Below are 20,285 nucleotides of genomic sequence, written 5' to 3'. Positions count from 1 at the left end.
GAATTGACATGCCAAGACAAACAAAGTGTTTCGACAGCCAACTTTTTGAAAACTTGGGCTCTCAGAAAAAATAGCTGTAGTTATGGTCCAGTCACTGTAAAAAAAGCCTGACCAGCCTTTTTTTCTTACTGTATATAGATTGAAACGAATATTTTTTCCTTACTGTAAGTTTGCACCCATGCTATTTCCAAATGTAGCAATAACTTGTAAATCTTAATTGTATTTGGAACACGTTCAATACAGAATAAATCAATAAAATTTTAACCGTTAGTTTGAACTTGTGAGCACGCCTAATTTCCAATAAATGAATTTTTTAAATAAACGAAAAACCTAACCGACTTTGACGATCCCTTCACTGGGAAAGGAATACTCTGGAACTTCAAGATTAAGGGGAGCAGGACCTTTTCTGATCCTTCCCGATGCATCATAGTGAGATCCATGACACGGACAGTAATATCCTCCAAAATCTCCGGAATCGGCGATAGGTACACACCCAAGGTGAGTACAGATGCCGACAACTATGAGGAATTCTGGTCGTTGCACACGAACATTGTCATGTTGTGGATCTCGTAGTTCAGCGAGATTCACAGCTTCCTCTGTGGCAATTTCCTCAGCAGTACGGTGTCTGTACGGGTTTATCACTTTTTGTTATAAAATAATTTTCACCAATTTTTTTAGTTTTTGGTGCTGCTTTTTTTGCTGGAATGCAAAAATGAATAGGCACCAAAAACTGTTGACATCAGTGTAAAAACCTGGGTGACATTTTTAAAATGCAGGTACACGGTTAGTCGGTTACACCATAGTTGTCAAAATTAGAACCTTTTTGAAAAATGTATCAATTTTTTGGCACTGCTTGTTTGTATAGACATCAAACAGTAAGGCAACACCTGTTTTAATCTGTGACATCGATACTAAAACATTTGTCAATGTCATCTCTGTTTTAAAAAATTATGGTAATACTAAAATTAACATTACAACTTTGTCTGATACTTTGCAATGAGGTTTAATAGGAATTGAGATTTATGCCAGATTTGTCCCATTACATTACCACAGAAGATGCGGACAAGCCTACCTAATGAATAGTGGTTTGCCTCTCCATTTAAACGTAACGCTCTTCCCCTCTGGCACGTCAGCAAGAGGAACTTCAATAGAAGCAAGAGCAAGCACATCAGCTGATGCACTCATGGATTTAATGAATAATTCAACCGTGTTCTTTGCCACATACACGCCACCAATCCAAGCACCAGCTAAAACAAATTAACAATTAGTGATAAAATACTACTGTAATTTACAACTCACTTACAGTATATATATATTTAGGTTAAAGTAATAAGTACTGTACTTTGGTTATGAAATACTACTGTGATTTACAAATTATCATTAACATTGGTATGGCACAGATTTCGGATTTGAGTGTGCCTTAATAAAGTTTGGTACATGTGTTCTATGGTGGTTTTTTAACTTTACCTCGGTAACAATTACAAATCACAATAACCACAATTTTTTAATATTTAAATCTACATATGTTTTGCTGTAAGTTAACTAGCATAAAAAAACTTTCAAACATTTCCAAATTAAAACTTAAACTGATTATAACATAAAAAAACACTTTTAAATTAAATTACTAAACCTGCTTTTGCAAGAAACTGAATTAACTAATTTACCTGTTATGGCATAGTTAAATGTTTTTGTATCCTTTTTTCTCTGTTCTTCTTTTTCTCTGAAGTTTGTGATAGCAGTGTTACTGACATTGTTTGGTCTGTAATCATTGAAGTCAGGTACAGTAACATCACTGTGGGCGTATCTTACACTTGATGGACCTATTAGGAAAAAAAGTCTGTTATGATATTTGTCAAATTTAAGTGTAAAACAATTTTTCTGGTGTTTTTTGTGCAATTGCAAAAGACCATCTGATATCATATCAAGACATCGTTGGGTTTGCCCGTAAGCGTCTTGTCCACGGACCAATACGCCCGCAATAACAGCAGTTTTAAGTTTTGAACCTATACCCACTGGGTGAGAGGCAGGCGTGCTGACCACTGTGCTACAAGACACAGAGATACATACAAGCAGTCTAATGCGCAAATATACAGTTATTATAGTATTCACTTTATAAAAGTTTTACTAATCTTCTTGATAATCATTATTCTCAAGAGTGAGGCCCTGCAGTCTTACAAGCCATAGGGACTAAAATTACTGCCAGGGTTGGCCCATTGGTAACCGTTAACAAACAAATGAAGTCAATTTGAATATTTTGTTACCTATTAAAGACACCGCTGTGGAAACCTTTCCAGTTAGGAACATGCCTCTATTTTGTAGCGTGGCATTAGTGCGAGGAACAGCAGGACCAGCTTGCTTCAAAGCAACAGGGGCTGGAGGCTTGAAACTGTTCCCAATGATCTGGTGAAACATTATATATAAACAGGTATTCAAACAACTTAACAGTTAATATAATGGATGATTTTTAGACTACCAAATTATAGAAATTAATTAATATTATATAGCAGTTTAGCTGATATATATAATATGCAAAAAGTAAAATTATTTAAAAGCTTATCTTAAATTAGATTCTTTATAAATTCACAATTCTTAATTAAAAAATAAAACATAACATAATTTACTTAATATGGTTTAAAAAACAAATGAATACTGAAGTTACTATTTGTATTTATAATTATTTATATTATGAAATAACTTACGTGCATTGTGTTGCTCATTTTAGAGGAGAATGCTGTTCGGGCAAACGTCGTCATTTCAACTTTGTATTTGTTTTTGAACCAGAAACACAAATTAAATTAACTTTCGTGAGGCAGACGATCTGTTAACAGTGATTCTGCTGAAATGGCGATAGAATTATAAAGCAAACTGTTTAGTAAACGTAGTACTGCCCTTTTTTTAATTTACCTTGTTTAAAATTCTGTATAATTTAACGTGGAATTACCAAACTAACGACCTCTAACTTGGACAACCTGTTCACACTTTTGCAGTGTTAACATTTTAACAAATTTGCTACGAAAATTATCGTCATTCTGTCAGAATACAGTGTTAACCGTTTACACTTATTTTTTTTAATATTCTACCTGGCATTTGGGGTGAAAATTTTATAAAAAAACACAAGGCTCAGCAACAATATAAGTGCACGTTTAGTTTCTTGTTGTTACGTTAATAAATAATGAAGTTCGACATACGAGATTACGATTGACGCTTTCAGAATTGAGTGAGAAATATAAACAACGATTTATAGTTTTACCAAATAAACTTAAAATTGCTTTTTAACACAGACATACACATCCGCTTATCAAAATTGTGAAACCAGTGTAAGTAAGTTATACCCTAGAATTAAATGATTTAGAAGAATTTCCGTTAAAAGGTCAACGCCGTTTCTTTTGTCTCCTCCGTTTTTGGCGAGTTCTTGCAGTTGCAGATGGTTCAGTTGGTTTCTGTTTAGTTGATCTTCGAGTACGTTCCTGGTTTAGAGTTGCTGATTTGCGAGTGCGCCGCATTTTTCTTGGACGACTGCGGTCTCTGGTTGACGGAATAGCACAGCTTCGTCCAGTTTCAGGTTGCTGGTTCGTCGTATCAGGGATCGGTTGCATATTAGCTGGAACTACTTGAAGCTGAGACGAGTTAAAAATTGCGCCACTTGCTGTATCGTACAGCATAACTGGAGGTGGTGTATGGACCGGTTGGTTAAGGGTCCCGTACATTCCAACTTGGCCGTAATTATTCGGGTATCCCTGCTGATATGCAAGGCTTGGGTCGACCATTGGTGGCATGCTGTTGTAAATTGGCGGATTCGGACTCGGGTACGGATATGCGGGTGGGTAGGAAGAGTATGGATTGTCAGGCACGTAAGCTTTATTCTCGCGTTGAGCATGTTTTGTGTGTGTGTCAGGCGAAGGTTGTGTAACACGATGGCCAGTATGTTGTGAGGGCAAGGGGGCCGACGAAGAACCTCGATCTGTTACGAAATCGTAGAACCGTTTAGAGCACAGTTACATATATAGGCATAAGAAAGAAATTGTGGATAATACGACAGGATGCTGAGATTGTGGAAGCTACTTCATCGTTAATTCTAGATAAACTACGTGAAATCAACCTTTTATCTATATAGGCGTTTTGAAACACCAGTGCGAACGATAACATAACGAGGAAGTAAGCGAATGTAACTTTTTTATCCGTTTTTTTTATCTTGCAGGGAAAGGCAATGATTGTTTTTGAAACTGAAAATAGTGCTTTGTTTCACAAACCTCGTGGTCGCTTACGAAATGCAAAACAGCCAAAGGTTTGAAATTGACAAAATATTAAATATGTTAGTATACCTGCAACGTATCCGGACGCCCTTTCTCCTTCACGTTCTGAAAGCTCAATGTTATTAGCTGGTGCAACAACATCGGGTTGTTTATTCTTGTTGTCTTTACACTTGCGGTTGATGCAGCAAATAAGAAAGATAATAAAGGCAATTCCCACAACCCCTCCAATGCCAATTCCAATCAAAACTTCAAGTTTTAACGGAAGTGTCGATTTCTCGGATTTTCGTTTGTTTTGTGGCCAGTTATACCTTGCTGTAATAAAGATTGTAGTTCAGAGCATTTTATTTGAACTCATGCTTAGGTTTCAAGCATATGTACGACATACTAACCGATACCCATGTTGGTCCTTCGGTTTTGGCCATAAACATTGCGACCGTTAGAAATCCCGCCGTTAGGCCGGGCGAAGTCTGGTGCTTCCGGGCGACGTGAAGGGGCTGTATTAAAATGTATATATACAGTAGGGTAAGGGAAGACGGGGCACCTTTGGCACATAATATTCAAATATCCTGACCTTTTAAACATTTAACAACGATCTATATGCGGTGTCGTAAGAATACGGTTTATATTTTTTGAAGGTTTTTTGTTTACTACCGAATAAGGAACGAGAAATAGAATGAAAATGTGTTCCATCTTTCCCACCTACTATAGTAAAGTGTGTATAGGGAAAATGAAAATTAAAAAATCTATGCAAATCCTAAAAAAAGTTAGATATGTTGATAGGGCTACAAGAGGTAACCAATCCTGCTGGTAGGGCTTATATAGGGTAATTAACATATAAAACATACTTGGTCTACGAGACGTTGGTCGTGGACGTAGCGGATTGTTTCTGGTTCGATTTCTCAAATTACCCGTTCTGCCAGGTCTAAATATAAACACACAGCAGGGTTATGCCAGAAAATATTTTTTCATTCATTTTTTTCTCATATCGTTTGCGCTTTGAAATATAAACATTATTCTGGATTATTCAGATATAAATACAATTATATGGTAGGGTGGGGAAAAATGAGACACCTTTCCAAACTGTTTTCCCCTCCCATTTGGTATAGTAAACAAAGAGCACTCAAAGAACTACAAAACCGTATCCTTACGACACTCATATACCGTTTTTAATACCTTAAATCACGATCAGAATATTTGGATATAACGTGCTAAAGGTGTCCCATATTTCCCCACCCTACTATATATAAAAGGTATAAAATAACAGACCTTGCAGATGGTAGTACCGTCACACCCGATGGATACGGTTGCAGTCTATTGACAGCTGCTACGAGTGCTGGTTCGTCTAACCGTATAGCATCGTTGCTGTGCCAGTTGGGGATTTGTACTAGAAATAAAGTAACAGAAATATGAGGGCGAAACAAATAACAGTATTGGGTAGGGTGAATGGTATTAACACATAATATAGTAGGGTGGTGGAAGATGGGAGACCTTTTCATTCTATTTGCTCGTCCTATTTGGCAGTAAACAAAATGCATTCAAAGAATTATAAAACCATATATCCTCACGACTCCGATAAATCATTGTTAATTGTTTAAAATACGATCAGGATATTTGGATATTCTGTGCTAAAGGTGTCCCATCTTCCCCCACCCTACTATATCTTATATTTCATAATCTTGATTTTATTAATTAACAACGCTCTCTCGGAGTCGTGAGGATGCAGTTATACAACTATGTATATATTCTCTGTTTACTACCAAATAGTACGACAAAAACACACTGTAGGCTACTACACCACAAGAAATATGTTACTTTATACCTACTTTACCTATTGTATATACTATTACATCTGTTTAGACAATACATTCATTTCTTTGCATGTGCGCGTAAGTAGAACCAACTCAACTTACATTCTATAGTCGGGTCTTCCGATGTCTCTTTGAAAGCCATTGTGAACCCGCGGTAGTCTTCACCGGACACTGGTATTTCAGATTTCAGTTTGACAACCAGAAGGTTTCCTGTATTTCATAAAAAAACGAGTATTTTAAATTGCTTTACAGCCAATATGGTAACATACATACATATAGGCTTAGTTAATATTTACTCACAAAGAAATATGTGTGGTAATTTGTAAATGGGCACGAAGTGTGGGAAACAAAACACCCGTGTGACAACGACTATACAGTTGCCCCTATTGCACGAAAAGTGGTTACATTGTTTAATAAGTTCCTCTGTACCTGCAGACACTATGGTAGGAAGGCCGCTGTTCCCACAGAACGGACCCATCTGTCTGTTAGTAAGAGGCGACCAGATAAGTACAGACTGATCAACGCATCCGCGTTCCGCTGGCATTATCAGGTAGAAGTCGCGAAACTCGATTCGGATCCGGTGTTCCTTGCGGCAACGAATTCTAAAATAATAGGAAGTAGATTGAGCGATTTTTTATAGCGGTTTGAGTTATTAATATTTGAATAAATATGATTGCCTGTGACATTATATAACCTATGAATCGATATGCTACAAAAATTTAACTTTTCGGGCATTTATCGGAGTAAGCATAAATTAACATAATTCAGTGCTATTATAACTCCGCCACGCTTTTGAGTGCTGGTGGGCGCACGAATCAAATGGCAACGTTTATAAGACGTTTTATCAATTGGGCCGCCTCGCATATATATCAAAGCACTTACGACCAGGAACACATTCTATCGATTGGAAATCTGTTTGGGTAACTCGGTGAGAACGCGATTTGAAGATCCAACCCAGCGACAAGGTTTGTCATCGCACATCCCGGTGAACTAGAAGAGTCGGATATGGCACAGCATGTTCTCGATGCTAGAAAAATCCCAAAATTAAAAAAAATCACCTGCAAGGTATTTATGTGGTAGGCTAAACGGGCACGAGATGTGTTAAAGATATACCATCTGTGCTATAATGATTGTCGTTGCTTTGCAACGCGAGGATAAATAATTTGCATTCATTTATACATTTATTTATTCAACTGTAAAATACACTTACGGACTGAGTTTAAACGATGTTTACCAAATGTATCCATATTTTAATTCATTCATTGTTTAGTTAAAACGTTACTAGACTAAAGTTAATTGTACCGTGTTGTGCAATTTAGAACGTTCGTTATTTTACCCCAAACCAACTAACCAAGCAATGACAAACACATTTTTGCCTGCAGAAAAAACTGAAACGTTTACCTTTTCGATACTCAACGGGTGCTGGCGTGGTGCTGGTGCCATGAACCGCTTTAGCAACGATGTACAAAGATACAAGAACACGTAGCGCTATCATCCTCAGTAATAATTGGAACTAATCTACTTTGACATTATTCTGAAAAAAAATAAATGAAAATATTTTTGTATAAAACCACAGCTGTACAAAACCTGATTCATTGAAATAAATGCACGAAAGTTTGTGGCCAAACAGCTCATGAACTCGTTTTATAAAACGCCGGAGGCTTTAGGAACGCGTTGTCTGTTTGCGGGAATATTAGTCTGTCAAGCGAAATCTGCTGCTTACCGATATAAAGTTATTGTGTAAGTTGCCAAAATATGGATATTTAGTGCTTCATTTTTGATCAGAAATGTATATATGATTGTTTTGGTTTTATTTTGAACAAAAATAAAGAAAACATAGTTTACCACACACCAGGCTTGAATACTACGGTGGCAACATACAGCAGACGTTTCACAATGATTGAAGTGATATATACTGTCACCACAGTTTGCAAGGTATATAAACTTGGCAAGCACAACGCAATAAACGCCAATCAATAAACAGGGGTGCAAATTGTTAGACCTAACGGGCATAGCAGTGAATCTAGCAGTTCTGCTAAACAATTTATCACGCGTACAGAACTAGATAATTTTCTGAGCGCGGGAGATAAACAATAGTAGGAATTTAACGCAAACGGGAACGAAATATGAACTACTGAATATAGATGTGCTTATATGTACAAGTGGCAGTGAAATATACACACTCATTGTTTCTTATATTTTAATTTACAGTCATTTTATTAATACTTTAGCGCTGCCCTCTACTGCTACCAGCGGCCATAATGGAGGGGTGAAACGAAAGTTTTTCCGAAACAAGAATTTTCGGTCGCCATTGTTTCCCATAGTGACGTCATAGAAGTGAACAGTCGCTTCGTTACCAGCGGAAACTCGAAGATGAATCCCAGCAGCGAAACGGTGCTCGCCAATCGATGACGAATTGGTGACGTCAGAATCCAAAAGGTTTGACCAGTTCCCGCCAAAACATGGCCGACTGACCAAGTTCGCTGTAGCGCAAACTACGTGCAACAGCGCTCCACTGTTCGAAATAAAAAATAAAATTTAAAATAATGAATACAGCTCTTTTGTATTTATTGCTTGTAACGAGTGGAATACAACGGGTGTTCTGTTTCACACACCCCGTGCCCGCCCAAAAGGTTCTACGTAAGTAACTTTTGATATTTTTTTGCATTGTTGCCAATTCGTACAATGGACATGTAAGCATTACTCGTTAAATGTCTTGCTGAAGGACACATACGCCAAAAAAGGTGGCAGCACCGAACTGCGCCACGACGCGGGATAAATGAAACTTGAAATTAAAACCATACGACAAAGCTAATTTTAACTTATATACTAACAGAACCTACTTTGCTCCTCCGTCGTCTTTGAAGTGTATGGTACCATGCAATAGGTGGCCTGAAGTAGTGGGGCAAAGTTCATTCACCCCAACGATGACGTGGCGGGCGTATGATGACGTCACAACGACTTCCCAATACTGCTCGCCGCTCCAAAACGGAGAATCTCCGTGTAGCACGCGAAACCGGTTGGAACCAGATGCGACTCGAATATTCGCTCGGCGACCGTCACTTTCGACTGTAACGTCATTATCATCCGATACCAGCTTGAATTGGGTAACTGAAACGATATTATTTGAACAACGCCTAATCAAAAATAATAGATTTCTGCTCATCTGCTATTCTATTCAAACGTTAATTTTATTCCAAACCTTGCCCATAGTTATAACATAAAAAAATCCAACTTTTTATTTATTTTAAAATTCAGTTTGATTTTAATTTTAAATTTGATTTTAATTTTGTTTTGCGTTTTCTCACCTTTCGTTGCTGATCTGTGCATCAACACTGGTTCGCTCCATTCACTGCACCCTGCTTTGTTCACAGAGCGTATTGTGACGTCATACAGAGTCGCGGGCGCTTCTTCTGGTATCTCAAAAATTGGTTTCACCGAATCCACACATATCGTGCTTGAGTTTTGCTTCCCTACGTCATCGGTTACGTCACAATGCGGGGTGTATCGAATTTCGAACTTTTCTATGACCTCGTTTAATGACCCGGGTCCCCATGATATGATTGGCTGAGAAGCGACATCTCCATCAAATTGTCCTTCGATCTTCGGCTGCTTAGGAGCTGGGTAGAACAGTATACGTTTACTAAACGGAGTGAAAAAGTATTAAGTGAAAGAGAGCTTAAGTCAAATTTTATAATCTGTGTTCAATTAATGCGTACTTAGCTGTATCTACAATTCATATTGTTTTATTCCATTCAAAACGATACCATTTTAGAGTTATCGTCGCTTATATTTGTACCGTTGACGTCACGGGTGCTTCTTTTTAATTCTCTTTTTAAAACCGTGTAAAAAGTCCTGTTGTTGCAGTTTTAAAGGTGTACAGGTAAAACCTGGGTGCTATTCAGGACAGATTTTCACGAATATACTTATAGCTCATGTCCTCCAATGCACATAGATCAGTTTTTGATCGGAAGAATAAAATTCCAATGAAAAACGCAGTGTTCATTCATTCTATTATACAGTACCTGCTACGAAATCTATTTCTTCCATTTTCTTCTTTGTCTCCGCCAACTCCAGATGTAGAGTCGCGGACTCTCCAAGTCCCTCTCTTCCTTCTTTTGATAAATGATCAATTGCTTCGTTTACCCTGCACAACAAAAACAAGAATATATATTGCATGCACTTGTAACATGTAACTTATTTATTTATCTCGACGTGCCGGGCAACGACCACAGTCGTTACAACACAGGTGTTCTGTTTTGTACACCTCGTGCCCAATAACGAGTTACCACGTATATGTAACTTATTTAACCGCACGTGACGGGCAGCGACAGCCGTTACAATACAGGTGTTCTGTTTTACACACCTCGTGCCCGATAATAAGTTACCATCTATATAACTTTGTTGGCGATTTACTAAGCATAAAAAAAAAACAGAAGTCAAGTTCGCTTTAAAGTATAACCTTACTTTATCTCAACCATCTGTACAGTTTGTAGGAAGTAAGCCGGGTCAGTTTCTTTAAGAGTTTCCTCTGCGAAGGAGACGACGCTAGCGTACATCATGTGTCTGTGGTGATCCAGTATTTCTATTAAAAAAATGTTTTGTTTATGTTAGCGGCGGTGCTGTCTTCAAGCCAATGCTTACCTACAAATATTAAAGCGAGTAACACGTACTCAATCACCTTGCCTTAGAAGTTGTTCTTTTTCGCGCAGTTTAGAGTCAGCTTTAGTGAGAAGGTCGTTTCTCTTCACCTCAAGCAAGCGATGCATCTCGTCTATAGATGTGTGGATTTCTTCGCGTGTAGCAGCTTCTTGTCTCTAAAAAACGCGTATTTTAAACATATCGATTCCTGATGTAATGATAACTAATTTACAAGCATTATATTACGTACAGTGGCTGAAACAATAGGGGGGTATACTCGTACCTGATGCTTACTCCAGTTTTAGTCTATTTTAAGATTAGACATGTATTGGAGATTAGATATGCAGTGGAGTGGGGGAGAAAGGACACCTTTTCATTCTATTTCCCCGTACCATTGGTAGTAAATAAAAAACATTCAAAGAATTATAAAACTCTTTTCCCACAGCTTCTATAGACGGCTGTTAATTTTTAAAACAATCACGATATTTGGGTATTACGTGCAAACGGTATTCGTTTTTCTTCAGCCCACTATAGTTGGCTGGTGTTAGATGGTCTAGGTTTATGGATTCTTATGTTTGAATATTTACAGAATTTCGGTATCGTTACCTCACTGCTCTTAAAACATAGTTAGTAATTGTTAAAAAAATCACGATTAGGGAACATGGGACATACATGTGCCATCCATCTTACGCCACAGTACTATACCAGTGCATTCGTTTTAAAAGGTTACGTAACGGGTAAACGAAGTCACTTAACAATCTATATCCAATCAATACAACGTAGGCTGAGCTTAGCCATGAACGCTTACGGAAATTAATATAAAATAATGGCTCAACATATGCATTAGGTCAATGAAAACGCCTAAACAGAACACTTATATGAAAAGGTAGCGACATGGTTTGATCGATACGCTAAAACAACAATAACTCAGCTACAAAACATGTAATGTATTGATCTCACCGCTTACTGAAAAGCAATTAGTATCCGCTTACCTCAAGTGCAGTGAAAGCTTCGCCCAGCGAATCGATCTTGGCTTGAACGGAAGCTTTCTTGCTTTTCAAAACGGCAAGTCCTTCGCATAGACGTTCCTTTCCCTCCCTATGATGGAAACAGCAGAGTTGAATGAACGATTTTAACTTATTTATCCTCGTATGACAGGAATGACACTAGTAATAACATCTTCTGTTTCGCTCTACTATAGTTACCACACACATGCGGGTGATTACTTATGCGCGGGTTTTTGTGTATGGCTGAACATTTAGACACAACCTTATAAGTGACCACTGAGCCAAAGTATGTTTCTTACCCAAAGAAATACGCCGAAAATGGTAGCTGCAGAAATACGCCGAAAATGGTAGCTGCGGCGAGCTTTGAACACCTAACCTCTGCGAGATATGCGCTAGCACTGAGAAAACCTTAGTCCGGTGCCGCGGCATAGTGGTTAGCGCGCCTGCCTGTAACCCAGAGGTGATGGGTTCAAGGCTTGACGCTGCTACCATTGTGGGCGTATGTGTCCTTCGGCAAGACACTTAACAGCAATTGCTCTAACCCAGTGGTCACTAATGGGTTGTCCAAGTTATCAGCCATACAAAAACAAAAAAAGAAAAAATCCCCCCCAAAAAATAATTACTCACGAAGTAACATGCATGGTAACTCCTAAGCTGACACGAGGCGTTAAACCCGTGTGATTGTCCTTTTCCGTCCACGAGGATAAAGTAAGTTACATTCATCCATCCTTACATACATTACATTCATCTTCAGGAATGCAATTTCCATTACTTACTTGTACGCTGATTTTGCGGATAACACAGGATGATTGACGTGTCCACCACCACCAAGCTTGCACATTCTGCACACAGACTTCTTGCATTTACTACAATACATGTTCACAGCTTCCTTATTGTGCTCAGGACACAGCAGAACCTGGGTAAAGTAGGGAAGGTTAGGGTGGGGTACAATGGGGCAACTTTTTTATTCTCTTTGCTCGTCATATTTTGTAGTAAACAAAGAATATTCGCGAAAATATAGAACCGATTACCACGCTCTTAAAAAGAAACGTTGTTAATTGTTAAAATAGATATAGAAATGTGAGTTTGATGGAGTGCTAAATATCAAATCTTACCCAATAGTACTGTAAGTATTGGGTTCAATTACACAGCAGGAATTTAGTGGTCGTACTTTACCTTAGGTCGGGAAAAATTGTTGGTTGGTCCCACGTAATCATGTTGCGCTTTCTTTGTCCCCCATATGTGAACTGCTTTGAAACATTCGTTGCAATAACTCAGCTGAAAAGGTCATTTAAAATTTGAACTTATAGTAACATTTTTGCAAAAATACGATTTAAGCACTGTAATAATATTGCAATACTGTTCGTTATTTTTTCGTTTTTTTTCGTTTTTTTTTCGTTCTTTTTTTGTTTTTTTTTACGTTTTTTTCGTTTTTGTGTTTTCTTTTCGTTTTTTTTTGTTCAATAATCTTTAACAAAAGGCCAGGATACAACGAAAAAACAACATTTGTTACCAACCTTGCAGTCTATGCATGATTTGGTAGCGTCAGCTGCAGGAGGTTTACAATAACCGCATCTTATGGCGACCGCTGCTTTTGCCGCTGATCGAAATCTTTCAACTATGGTTTCCAAAGCAAAATTTCTGGAATGCAAAGAAATTCAGATTAATTCCTACAATTAAAATGCAATATTGTAAATCAACGTTTCTTTTGAACTATTCGGTCAATCCGTTTGACACCAACATCATAAACCAATACGCCATACAATATATAGTAGAGTGGGGGAAGATGGGACACCTTTAGCGCATAATATCCAAATAGCCTGATCGTGTTTTAAACAATTAACAACGGTCTGTGGAAGTCGTGAAGATACGGTTTTCTAATTCATTGAATGTTCTTTGTTTACTACCAAATGAAAAGAGAAAACTAAGCGAAAAGATGTCCCATCTTCCTCCACCCTACTATATGCCTATTTTACAAGATGCAAAGAACTATATACGACAATGCGTGTTAGGTGACATAAGATTTAGGCCTATACCCCCAAAATCGTTAAGATTTTTAGGAGAAGCTAGAGATAAAAGGAGCAAAGCTAATTTAAAGAAAACATATCCGAAATTGTTACATTTTAACACTTTGAATGAATAAATAAAACTTGCTTTATTCTGGCGTGACCGGAAAACGTCGGTTATAGAACAGGTGTTTTGTTTTACACACCTCGTGCCAGTTTACGAGTCCCAAGATGGATTAAAGGCAGACGCGCTAACCACTTTGCCAACGGCGCCGGACTTTGCCACAAAAATTTAATGACTTAAATTTAAGAACGTAATTTTAAACATAAAACGTTATCCTTAATTCCAATGCTATTAACTTACCTGAACAAACCAGATATTCCAAGTTTCCCAAGTTGAACCTGTTGCTCACAACTTGGGCAAAATATACTTTTCACTCGGCTTTTTTTCAAAGTTGCGAGAGCCTGAGATGAAATATAAACAACATACATGATGATGTATATAGTGAAAAAAATGAAAGGATGTTCTATTATGGCAACGAAGGTTTTAAAAGTCGAAGTCAGTGTAAATGGAGGTAGAGATTTTATACAGTAAAGTGGGGGAAGTTTCAACACATAATATCCAAATGTCTTGATCGTGTTTTAACAGTTGACAACGGTCTGTGAAGGTCGTGCGGATACAGTTTAATATTTCTTTAAATGTTTTTGTTTACTATCAAATAGGACGTGAAAATTAAATGAAAAGGTGTTCCTTCTTCCATCATCCTACTACTATTATAAAGTTATTTGTCCTTAATTATTCGGGAGTCACGTTGGTCGCATAGGAACGAAGTATACACATGCAGTCTGTGTGTTGGGGTAATGGGCCAAGTCTGACTTAAATCCCAGATCTTCGACTATAGGATCTCATCCATTAAAAATTGTTATATATTATATTTACGTTATGATGTTGTGAGTGACTGCGCATAGATGCCGCTCTTGCGATAGATGAAGTTGAGCTACTTCGGCGAAGACTTGGTCTTTTCGACATGCTTCTCAGAGACGACGACGATGACGTAATTGATGACGTCATCAGACTATTTTTTCCGGATGAAGCTGGCGAGAAGAACTTTTTGAAACCGGGCCTCTGACCATCGCTCTCGATGAAGCTACCGCTTCTCGGTGTCGAGTGTCCGGACTTAAGGCTTCGAGTAGAGGAGGTTCGATCCCGGGCGGAGGACTAAGATGCAAGAATGAATAAAATAACTTGTACATTTTCAAGTCGCAGGGCAACGATGGTTGTTAAAATTGACTGTCTTTTTTTCGTACACCTCAAATCTGTCTTATTCAAGCACACACACACAGAATTTGTAGCCACATCGAGTCTCTAATGATTAAACGTTTGGGCTAGAAGCAAAAACATAACTATTTTTGCATAACATAAATACTTTTTTTGTCGCTTTGAAAATGATAGCGAAGATTAAATAATTAATTAAAGTTTGTTTTTCTTAATGTTTACGTTATTTTAGTCCAATGGAGTTGTTGTTTTACCTTAAAATGTAGAAGATCCTTTGTTGTTAGAACAATAGACTGTTTGTTGCCTCCATTGTTATTTCCGCTTTCCCTTTCCATTAATTGCGGATCTTCGTTCTCTAAATCCGGAAATCCAGATTGACGCGAATTCGACGATTGTGGAGATAAATCTGCATGAAATAGTCCAATGATTGGTATAAGAATTTGGCCTTCTCCTTTATTGACCAATTTCGTGGGAAACATAGCATATAGAGTAGGATGGGGGAATACGGGTCTCCTTTAGCACATAATATTTAAATATATCGACTGTGTTTTAACAATTAAAAACAGCCAATGCGAGTCGTTGGAATGTCGGTTTTATAATTCTTTAAATATTCTTTGTTTACTACCAAATAGGACGATAAAAAAATGAAAAGGTGTCCCACCTTCTCCCATCCTACTATACACAGAATTATAAAACCGTATATAGCCACGCGACTTTAAAAGGGAGTTGTTAATTAATAAAAAAAATATTGGGAAATGAGCATATAGTGTGCTAACGGCACGCTAATTGAAAATAGAATTACCAGCAGTGATAAAATAACGATTCAAATATAAGGGTACCGAATTCTGGATCCGAGTTTTTTCTTGTAACACTTCGAGGTGGCGATGACGTAAACGATGACGTGTAAGTTGGTGACGTCACAGCAGACATCTCAATGGCGCTGTCCTCGTCAGCAATCTCTTCGATCATTGACGTCATCATTGCGTCATCGCTGAGTATTTGAGCTCGTGCGCAACCGTAGCATAAACTATGCTGGCATGGTAGTAGCACGGGGTGTGTGAACAGCTCATCGCATAGTGGACACGTCAGCAGATGACCGTAGTTAACCATCTGAATAAGCACAGCGCTATTAATAGAAAATATTTGCATCACAGCATAAAATTTAACCATCTTATAATGTTTAACAGCGGTTAACTAGACAACACATCTAACAAAGTAGAAAAATGACCAGTTCATGAAGCATCGTAACAGTTGGAAATCTAACCTATTATGCGCATAATTTAACGAAAATAGCAAATGGACCCTTGCGACGGCACTTTAAAGCACTGGCAACTAATAACTCCTATTACCAACATGTACATCTCAAGCTTCTATCCCTCTTTCTATATAACATGTGCTATCTGCATATTCTCTGAAACGTCTATCGCTTATCTGAACGAAGAATTCATCAGGCAAGGAGTAACACATGAAGTAGTAACACATGTGTGTTGTTCACACGGTCAGAACCTCTTGAAATGCTTATACTGGTTAACAGGCGGCAACGCTATAATAACTCTCTCGTAATAACACAAATTACAGTGAAGCAGATTACGGGTTAATCCTTCTGTCGAACACAGTACACACATGTCTCATTCTGTTACTGAAAGGGCTAATATGCTGGAAGCCTTTTGTTCTACACGAATTGCTAATCTAGACCGATCCATACTGTTCAAACAAATTGTATCGACCAGGTAAAGGAACAGCGTATGATATCGAAACCTTGCCATAACCAATACAGCTTGACTTATGATTAAGCTGTATTTCAACCAAGCGTAGCCATCTTTCCTACAATCTATAATTTTCGCGCCTACACACTATAACGTAGGAGTTTGACGAACTGGCACATGGTAATCCGTATTCCGGATATTACATTCCGAAACCAATATTTTAAAGCTACATTACATCTAAGAAACTTAACCTTGTCCTTATACTCCGAGCAGCAAATTTCCAGTTTAAACTTCATTTTTTCCAGATTCAAATGCCAGGTTTGGAACCCAGAGTTCCGCTACACATTATCCAGATTATGACAGAACTCGCTTCAAGTGTTTTGTATCGATTGGCTCACTGGCATTATAGACCGACCGCACTCGATGCTGACGTAGCAGCGCCATTGAACGCAAGGCGCTATTTCAGAATTGCGGCTGCTTGGCAAATACGCCTTCACAATAAACATACTTAAACCGGTTTTGTATTCGTCATAAAGTTCGCGGCTTATACTAAGATTCTCAATCCAACAATAAGTTTTAAGTGCTCAAAAATTTATACAGCAGCATACTGCGCCAATATACGAGTTTAACTTGTAGTTATTAAGTTACACATAAGATATTCACCTCTGTGTTATCGACGTCACTTTCCTGAGGTTCACATGTTAAAGGAACAGGAGAACTTGGTCTGCTCCCAGGTCGACTCTTACGTTTGTTTCTCGGTGAATACTTGGTTGATTTTTGGCCACTGGCCCAAACTTTCAAAGCGCCCAACATTCTAACCTCCTAACACTGTACAAATGAAAAGCAAACCTCAATTCTAAATCTGCCTTTGACTGGATTAACCAAGCACCTCGAGCTCTCAGTGCACCTCGCTAATAATTAACTCACAGTCGTCGTTATACAAACAGTTCCCTAAAGCTCGTTCTTTTACCATTCAAGCCGTTTCCTCGCTAATTGCCCGACACCTTCACGCCAACTAATTGCGCGTTGAAACGATTGATAAAACTGAATCAGAACACACGAATAGGTGATTACACGCCTCGAGAATAAATACGGCGCCTGACACAGAAAAATGATTATAGACTCGTAATTTCTTTAGCAGCGGGTGTTCGAAAACTGTGCAGCTGTAAATACAAATCCGGTGCGAATGTAATTATTTGACAATATTGGACTTTCAACTTCCAGTCAAACCAGCATGTGTTTATTAAGTTTAACGCCTATATGTTAAGCTCAACAGCCACGCTGTTTAACTAAACACTTTTACCCACACGTTTTGCCCATAGCATGCTGTTTTAACGATTGTCGTTTTGATAATGATTTCCTTCTCTTTGTTGTTTTAATAATATGATCTTCGCCATCGCTTTTTAAAAAAAATAAACATATATATTTTATAGAGATCTTATATTTTAATGATTACGTTTTACTTTGCTGCATTTATATATTAGCATTTCATTGCAAAAACAAAGCTAAAATTGTTCTTTAAAAAGCGTATAGTAGGGTGGGGGAAGACGGGACACCTTTAGCACATAATATTCAAATATCCTGATCGTGTTTTAAACAATTAACAACGGTATACGGTAGTCGTAGGGATACGGATCTATAATTCTCTGAATGTTCTTTTTTTACTACCAAATGCGACGAGAAAATAGAATAAAAAGTTGTCCCATTTTCTCCCACCCAACTATATACATATTTTTATCTCAAAATACATTTAAAAAGCGTGCTTGTATATTAAAAATACCTGATAATTAAGAAAGTAACCATAACACGTGGTTGAATTACCCTAATACAGGAAATAAAACAAAGTCACTCCGATGAAGAGTATTGCAAACGTAAACAACCGTATCAGTTCTTTTCGTATTTGATTAAAGATAACCGACTCTCCTACGATCTCGCTCACAATTTCACCGCCTTTGTTTCTATGAGGGTAAGGTGCAGAGGGCACGGGAACACCCAGGAATTTACAAAGAGGTTCCCATCCATCGCTGTGTTTGAAGTAGATGATTTGACCTTTTGGTGCCGCCTGAAGTGTTGGAAGTATAGTGGAGTAAGATGGATACGGTTAACATATAATATCCCAAACTTTCTATATTAGTGACAAATAACGTAGAATATTCACCTTCAAAGTGGCATATATGATAACGAGTAAGATGGTACTAGATGTAAAACAAAACACTCATATATACTGTAAAGGCCGTACTAGTTGCCCACCGCGCTAGCATAAATAAGTTATACATTCATACATTTATTCAATATTAAAACTTACCATTCGGACGTGTGAGTTATGTTCTCTGTATCGTAATTTGCAGAAGGGTGAATTGTATGTTGGTTTCTTCCAAGGATAGAAGGGTTGCATGCTACACACTGCTCTTACTGCACCGAACAGTATGTTTTAATTTCGCTCGTTTTAAAAAAATACCACAAATACATTTTTCTTACGCACACGTAAAAATTACCGAAATAATAGCTTTGAAATTTTATGAAGCTTTGTCAACTAAGAAGCATTAAATGCAAAGGTTGAACTTCAGCCCAAATCAACAGTAAAGTTCCGTTCCAGGAAAGCAATACCTGTACTTACCCTACCGTACAATATAGTTGTACAAACGTAGTCCATAAGCACATATTTACCCATTGAGTTTAGAAGGTGCCGTAGTTTACGTCCAGTAGGTGTCAGTGGAGTTATAAAACGCAAAGCAAAATTGGCACGAGCCACTAGCATTTGTTTCTGGAAACTTCGATCCCAATCTTCGTCGGATGCTCTCTCCATGTGAATCAACTAATACGAAATAACAATTTTGTTTTAATATATCAGTAGTGCAAGGTAAGATGGATTCCGTTAGCATAAACCTATCATATTTTTCTAAGGGTGTTTTTAATAATAGCAATGTAATTTAGAGTCGTGAGAATGCGGTTATATATGGTATAAACTGTCGCAATAAATTTGTACAGAGAAATAGGTTTCCAATTAAGAAGAGTCGAACCTTGGCATCTGGAAAGGCTTTTAGTATTTCTTCCCACAAAACGCAAGCGGGCATGTCAGTGACAGCGTCCACGTCCTGCAGCATTTCACGAATTTCTTCGGTGGTACAACCTTCGTCTAAAGCTTTAGTAAACTGTGTGCCGAGATACCAAAACTGCTCTTCGAAATCGTAGACTTTGTAGCCTAAAATCCGCAAGGCAGAACACATGGTTGTGGTGCCAGTCTTTGGCATTCCAGTCATAATAACCTTCATAATTCCTTTTTTTACTGTAATGAACAATACAGGTGACTCGCCTTAACAAATCTCGCTATAAGTAAATACTGCATAAGTACAAACTGCAGTTACAACGTGGTCGTAATTTAGAAATAAATTCTAATCGAAATATTACCAGCAGCAAAATGCTTAAAAGTTATTTCTATATTTTTAATCCAGTTATTACTTTTTACGATCCAGAACTCCAATATAAAAACACACCTGACTAACTTTCTGGCATCAACTCAATGCGTTTAGTTAACTTTTCCAGAAATCGTTAACCCAGTAGTTGCATCACTGCGCGACTGAAGGGCTA

General features: G+C 37.8%; 4 protein-coding genes and 1 long non-coding RNA gene across 7 annotated transcripts; 1 reads left to right on the top strand and 4 right to left on the bottom strand.

Annotated features, from left to right (window-relative positions):
- Positions 1-200: 200 nt before the first annotated feature.
- Positions 201-2,868, bottom strand: LOC149738682 (cytochrome b-c1 complex subunit Rieske, mitochondrial-like). Its single transcript, XM_089875328.1, has 5 exons — positions 2,700-2,868; positions 2,262-2,400; positions 1,665-1,820; positions 1,073-1,247; positions 201-625 (listed from the first exon to the last, which is right to left on the bottom strand). The coding sequence occupies exons 1-5, from the start codon at positions 2,751-2,753 to the stop codon at positions 331-333; spliced, it is 819 nt and encodes a 272-aa protein (XP_089731454.1). The 5' UTR covers positions 2,754-2,868; the 3' UTR covers positions 201-330.
- Positions 2,869-3,132: 264 nt separating this feature from the next.
- Positions 3,133-7,636, bottom strand: LOC149738681 (uncharacterized). Of its 2 annotated transcripts, XM_089875324.1 has the most exons (9): positions 7,463-7,634; positions 6,944-7,088; positions 6,491-6,663; positions 6,164-6,271; positions 5,520-5,637; positions 5,099-5,175; positions 4,643-4,747; positions 4,323-4,565; positions 3,133-3,961 (listed from the first exon to the last, which is right to left on the bottom strand). In XM_089875324.1, the coding sequence occupies exons 1-9, from the start codon at positions 7,554-7,556 to the stop codon at positions 3,372-3,374; spliced, it is 1,653 nt and encodes a 550-aa protein (XP_089731450.1). In that variant the 5' UTR covers positions 7,557-7,634; the 3' UTR covers positions 3,133-3,371. The 2 variants fall into 2 exon arrangements, with proteins under 2 accessions (XP_089731450.1, XP_089731451.1); XM_089875325.1 differs by lacking the exon at positions 4,643-4,747 and having other exon boundaries at positions 7,463-7,636.
- Positions 6,992-7,910, top strand: LOC149738680 (uncharacterized). The gene is made up of 2 exons (XR_016384683.1): positions 6,992-7,126; positions 7,444-7,910. It is a non-coding gene; the product is annotated as an uncharacterized LOC149738680 (long non-coding RNA).
- On the bottom strand, positions 7,856-17,701 carry LOC149738679 (E3 ubiquitin-protein ligase TRIM36-like). 2 transcript variants are annotated; one of them, XM_089875320.1, is made up of 15 exons: positions 17,361-17,701; positions 15,831-16,101; positions 15,246-15,397; positions 14,656-14,934; positions 14,080-14,180; positions 13,227-13,350; positions 12,886-12,987; positions 12,486-12,625; positions 11,695-11,800; positions 10,743-10,878; positions 10,529-10,646; positions 10,087-10,208; positions 9,370-9,681; positions 8,905-9,172; positions 7,856-8,576 (listed from the first exon to the last, which is right to left on the bottom strand). In XM_089875320.1, the coding sequence occupies exons 1-15, from the start codon at positions 17,508-17,510 to the stop codon at positions 8,273-8,275; spliced, it is 2,685 nt and encodes an 894-aa protein (XP_089731446.1). In that variant the 5' UTR covers positions 17,511-17,701; the 3' UTR covers positions 7,856-8,272. The 2 variants fall into 2 exon arrangements, with proteins under 2 accessions (XP_089731446.1, XP_089731447.1); XM_089875321.1 differs by lacking the exon at positions 17,361-17,701 and adding an exon at positions 16,949-17,337.
- Positions 17,702-18,268: 567 nt separating this feature from the next.
- Positions 18,269-20,281, bottom strand: LOC149738678 (uncharacterized). Its single transcript, XM_089875332.1, has 4 exons — positions 19,718-20,281; positions 19,365-19,512; positions 19,003-19,109; positions 18,269-18,759 (listed from the first exon to the last, which is right to left on the bottom strand). The coding sequence occupies exons 1-4, from the start codon at positions 19,967-19,969 to the stop codon at positions 18,520-18,522; spliced, it is 747 nt and encodes a 248-aa protein (XP_089731458.1). The 5' UTR covers positions 19,970-20,281; the 3' UTR covers positions 18,269-18,519.
- Positions 20,282-20,285: the final 4 nt, after the last annotated feature.

Source organism: Ciona robusta, chromosome 3 (assembly GCF_009617815.1).
Source record: "Ciona robusta chromosome 3, ASM961781v2".
Classification (NCBI taxonomy): domain Eukaryota; kingdom Metazoa; phylum Chordata; class Ascidiacea; order Phlebobranchia; family Cionidae; genus Ciona; species Ciona robusta.
The sequence above is the reverse complement of the archived record's forward strand: the minus strand, read 5'-3'. Positions and strand labels throughout refer to the sequence as shown.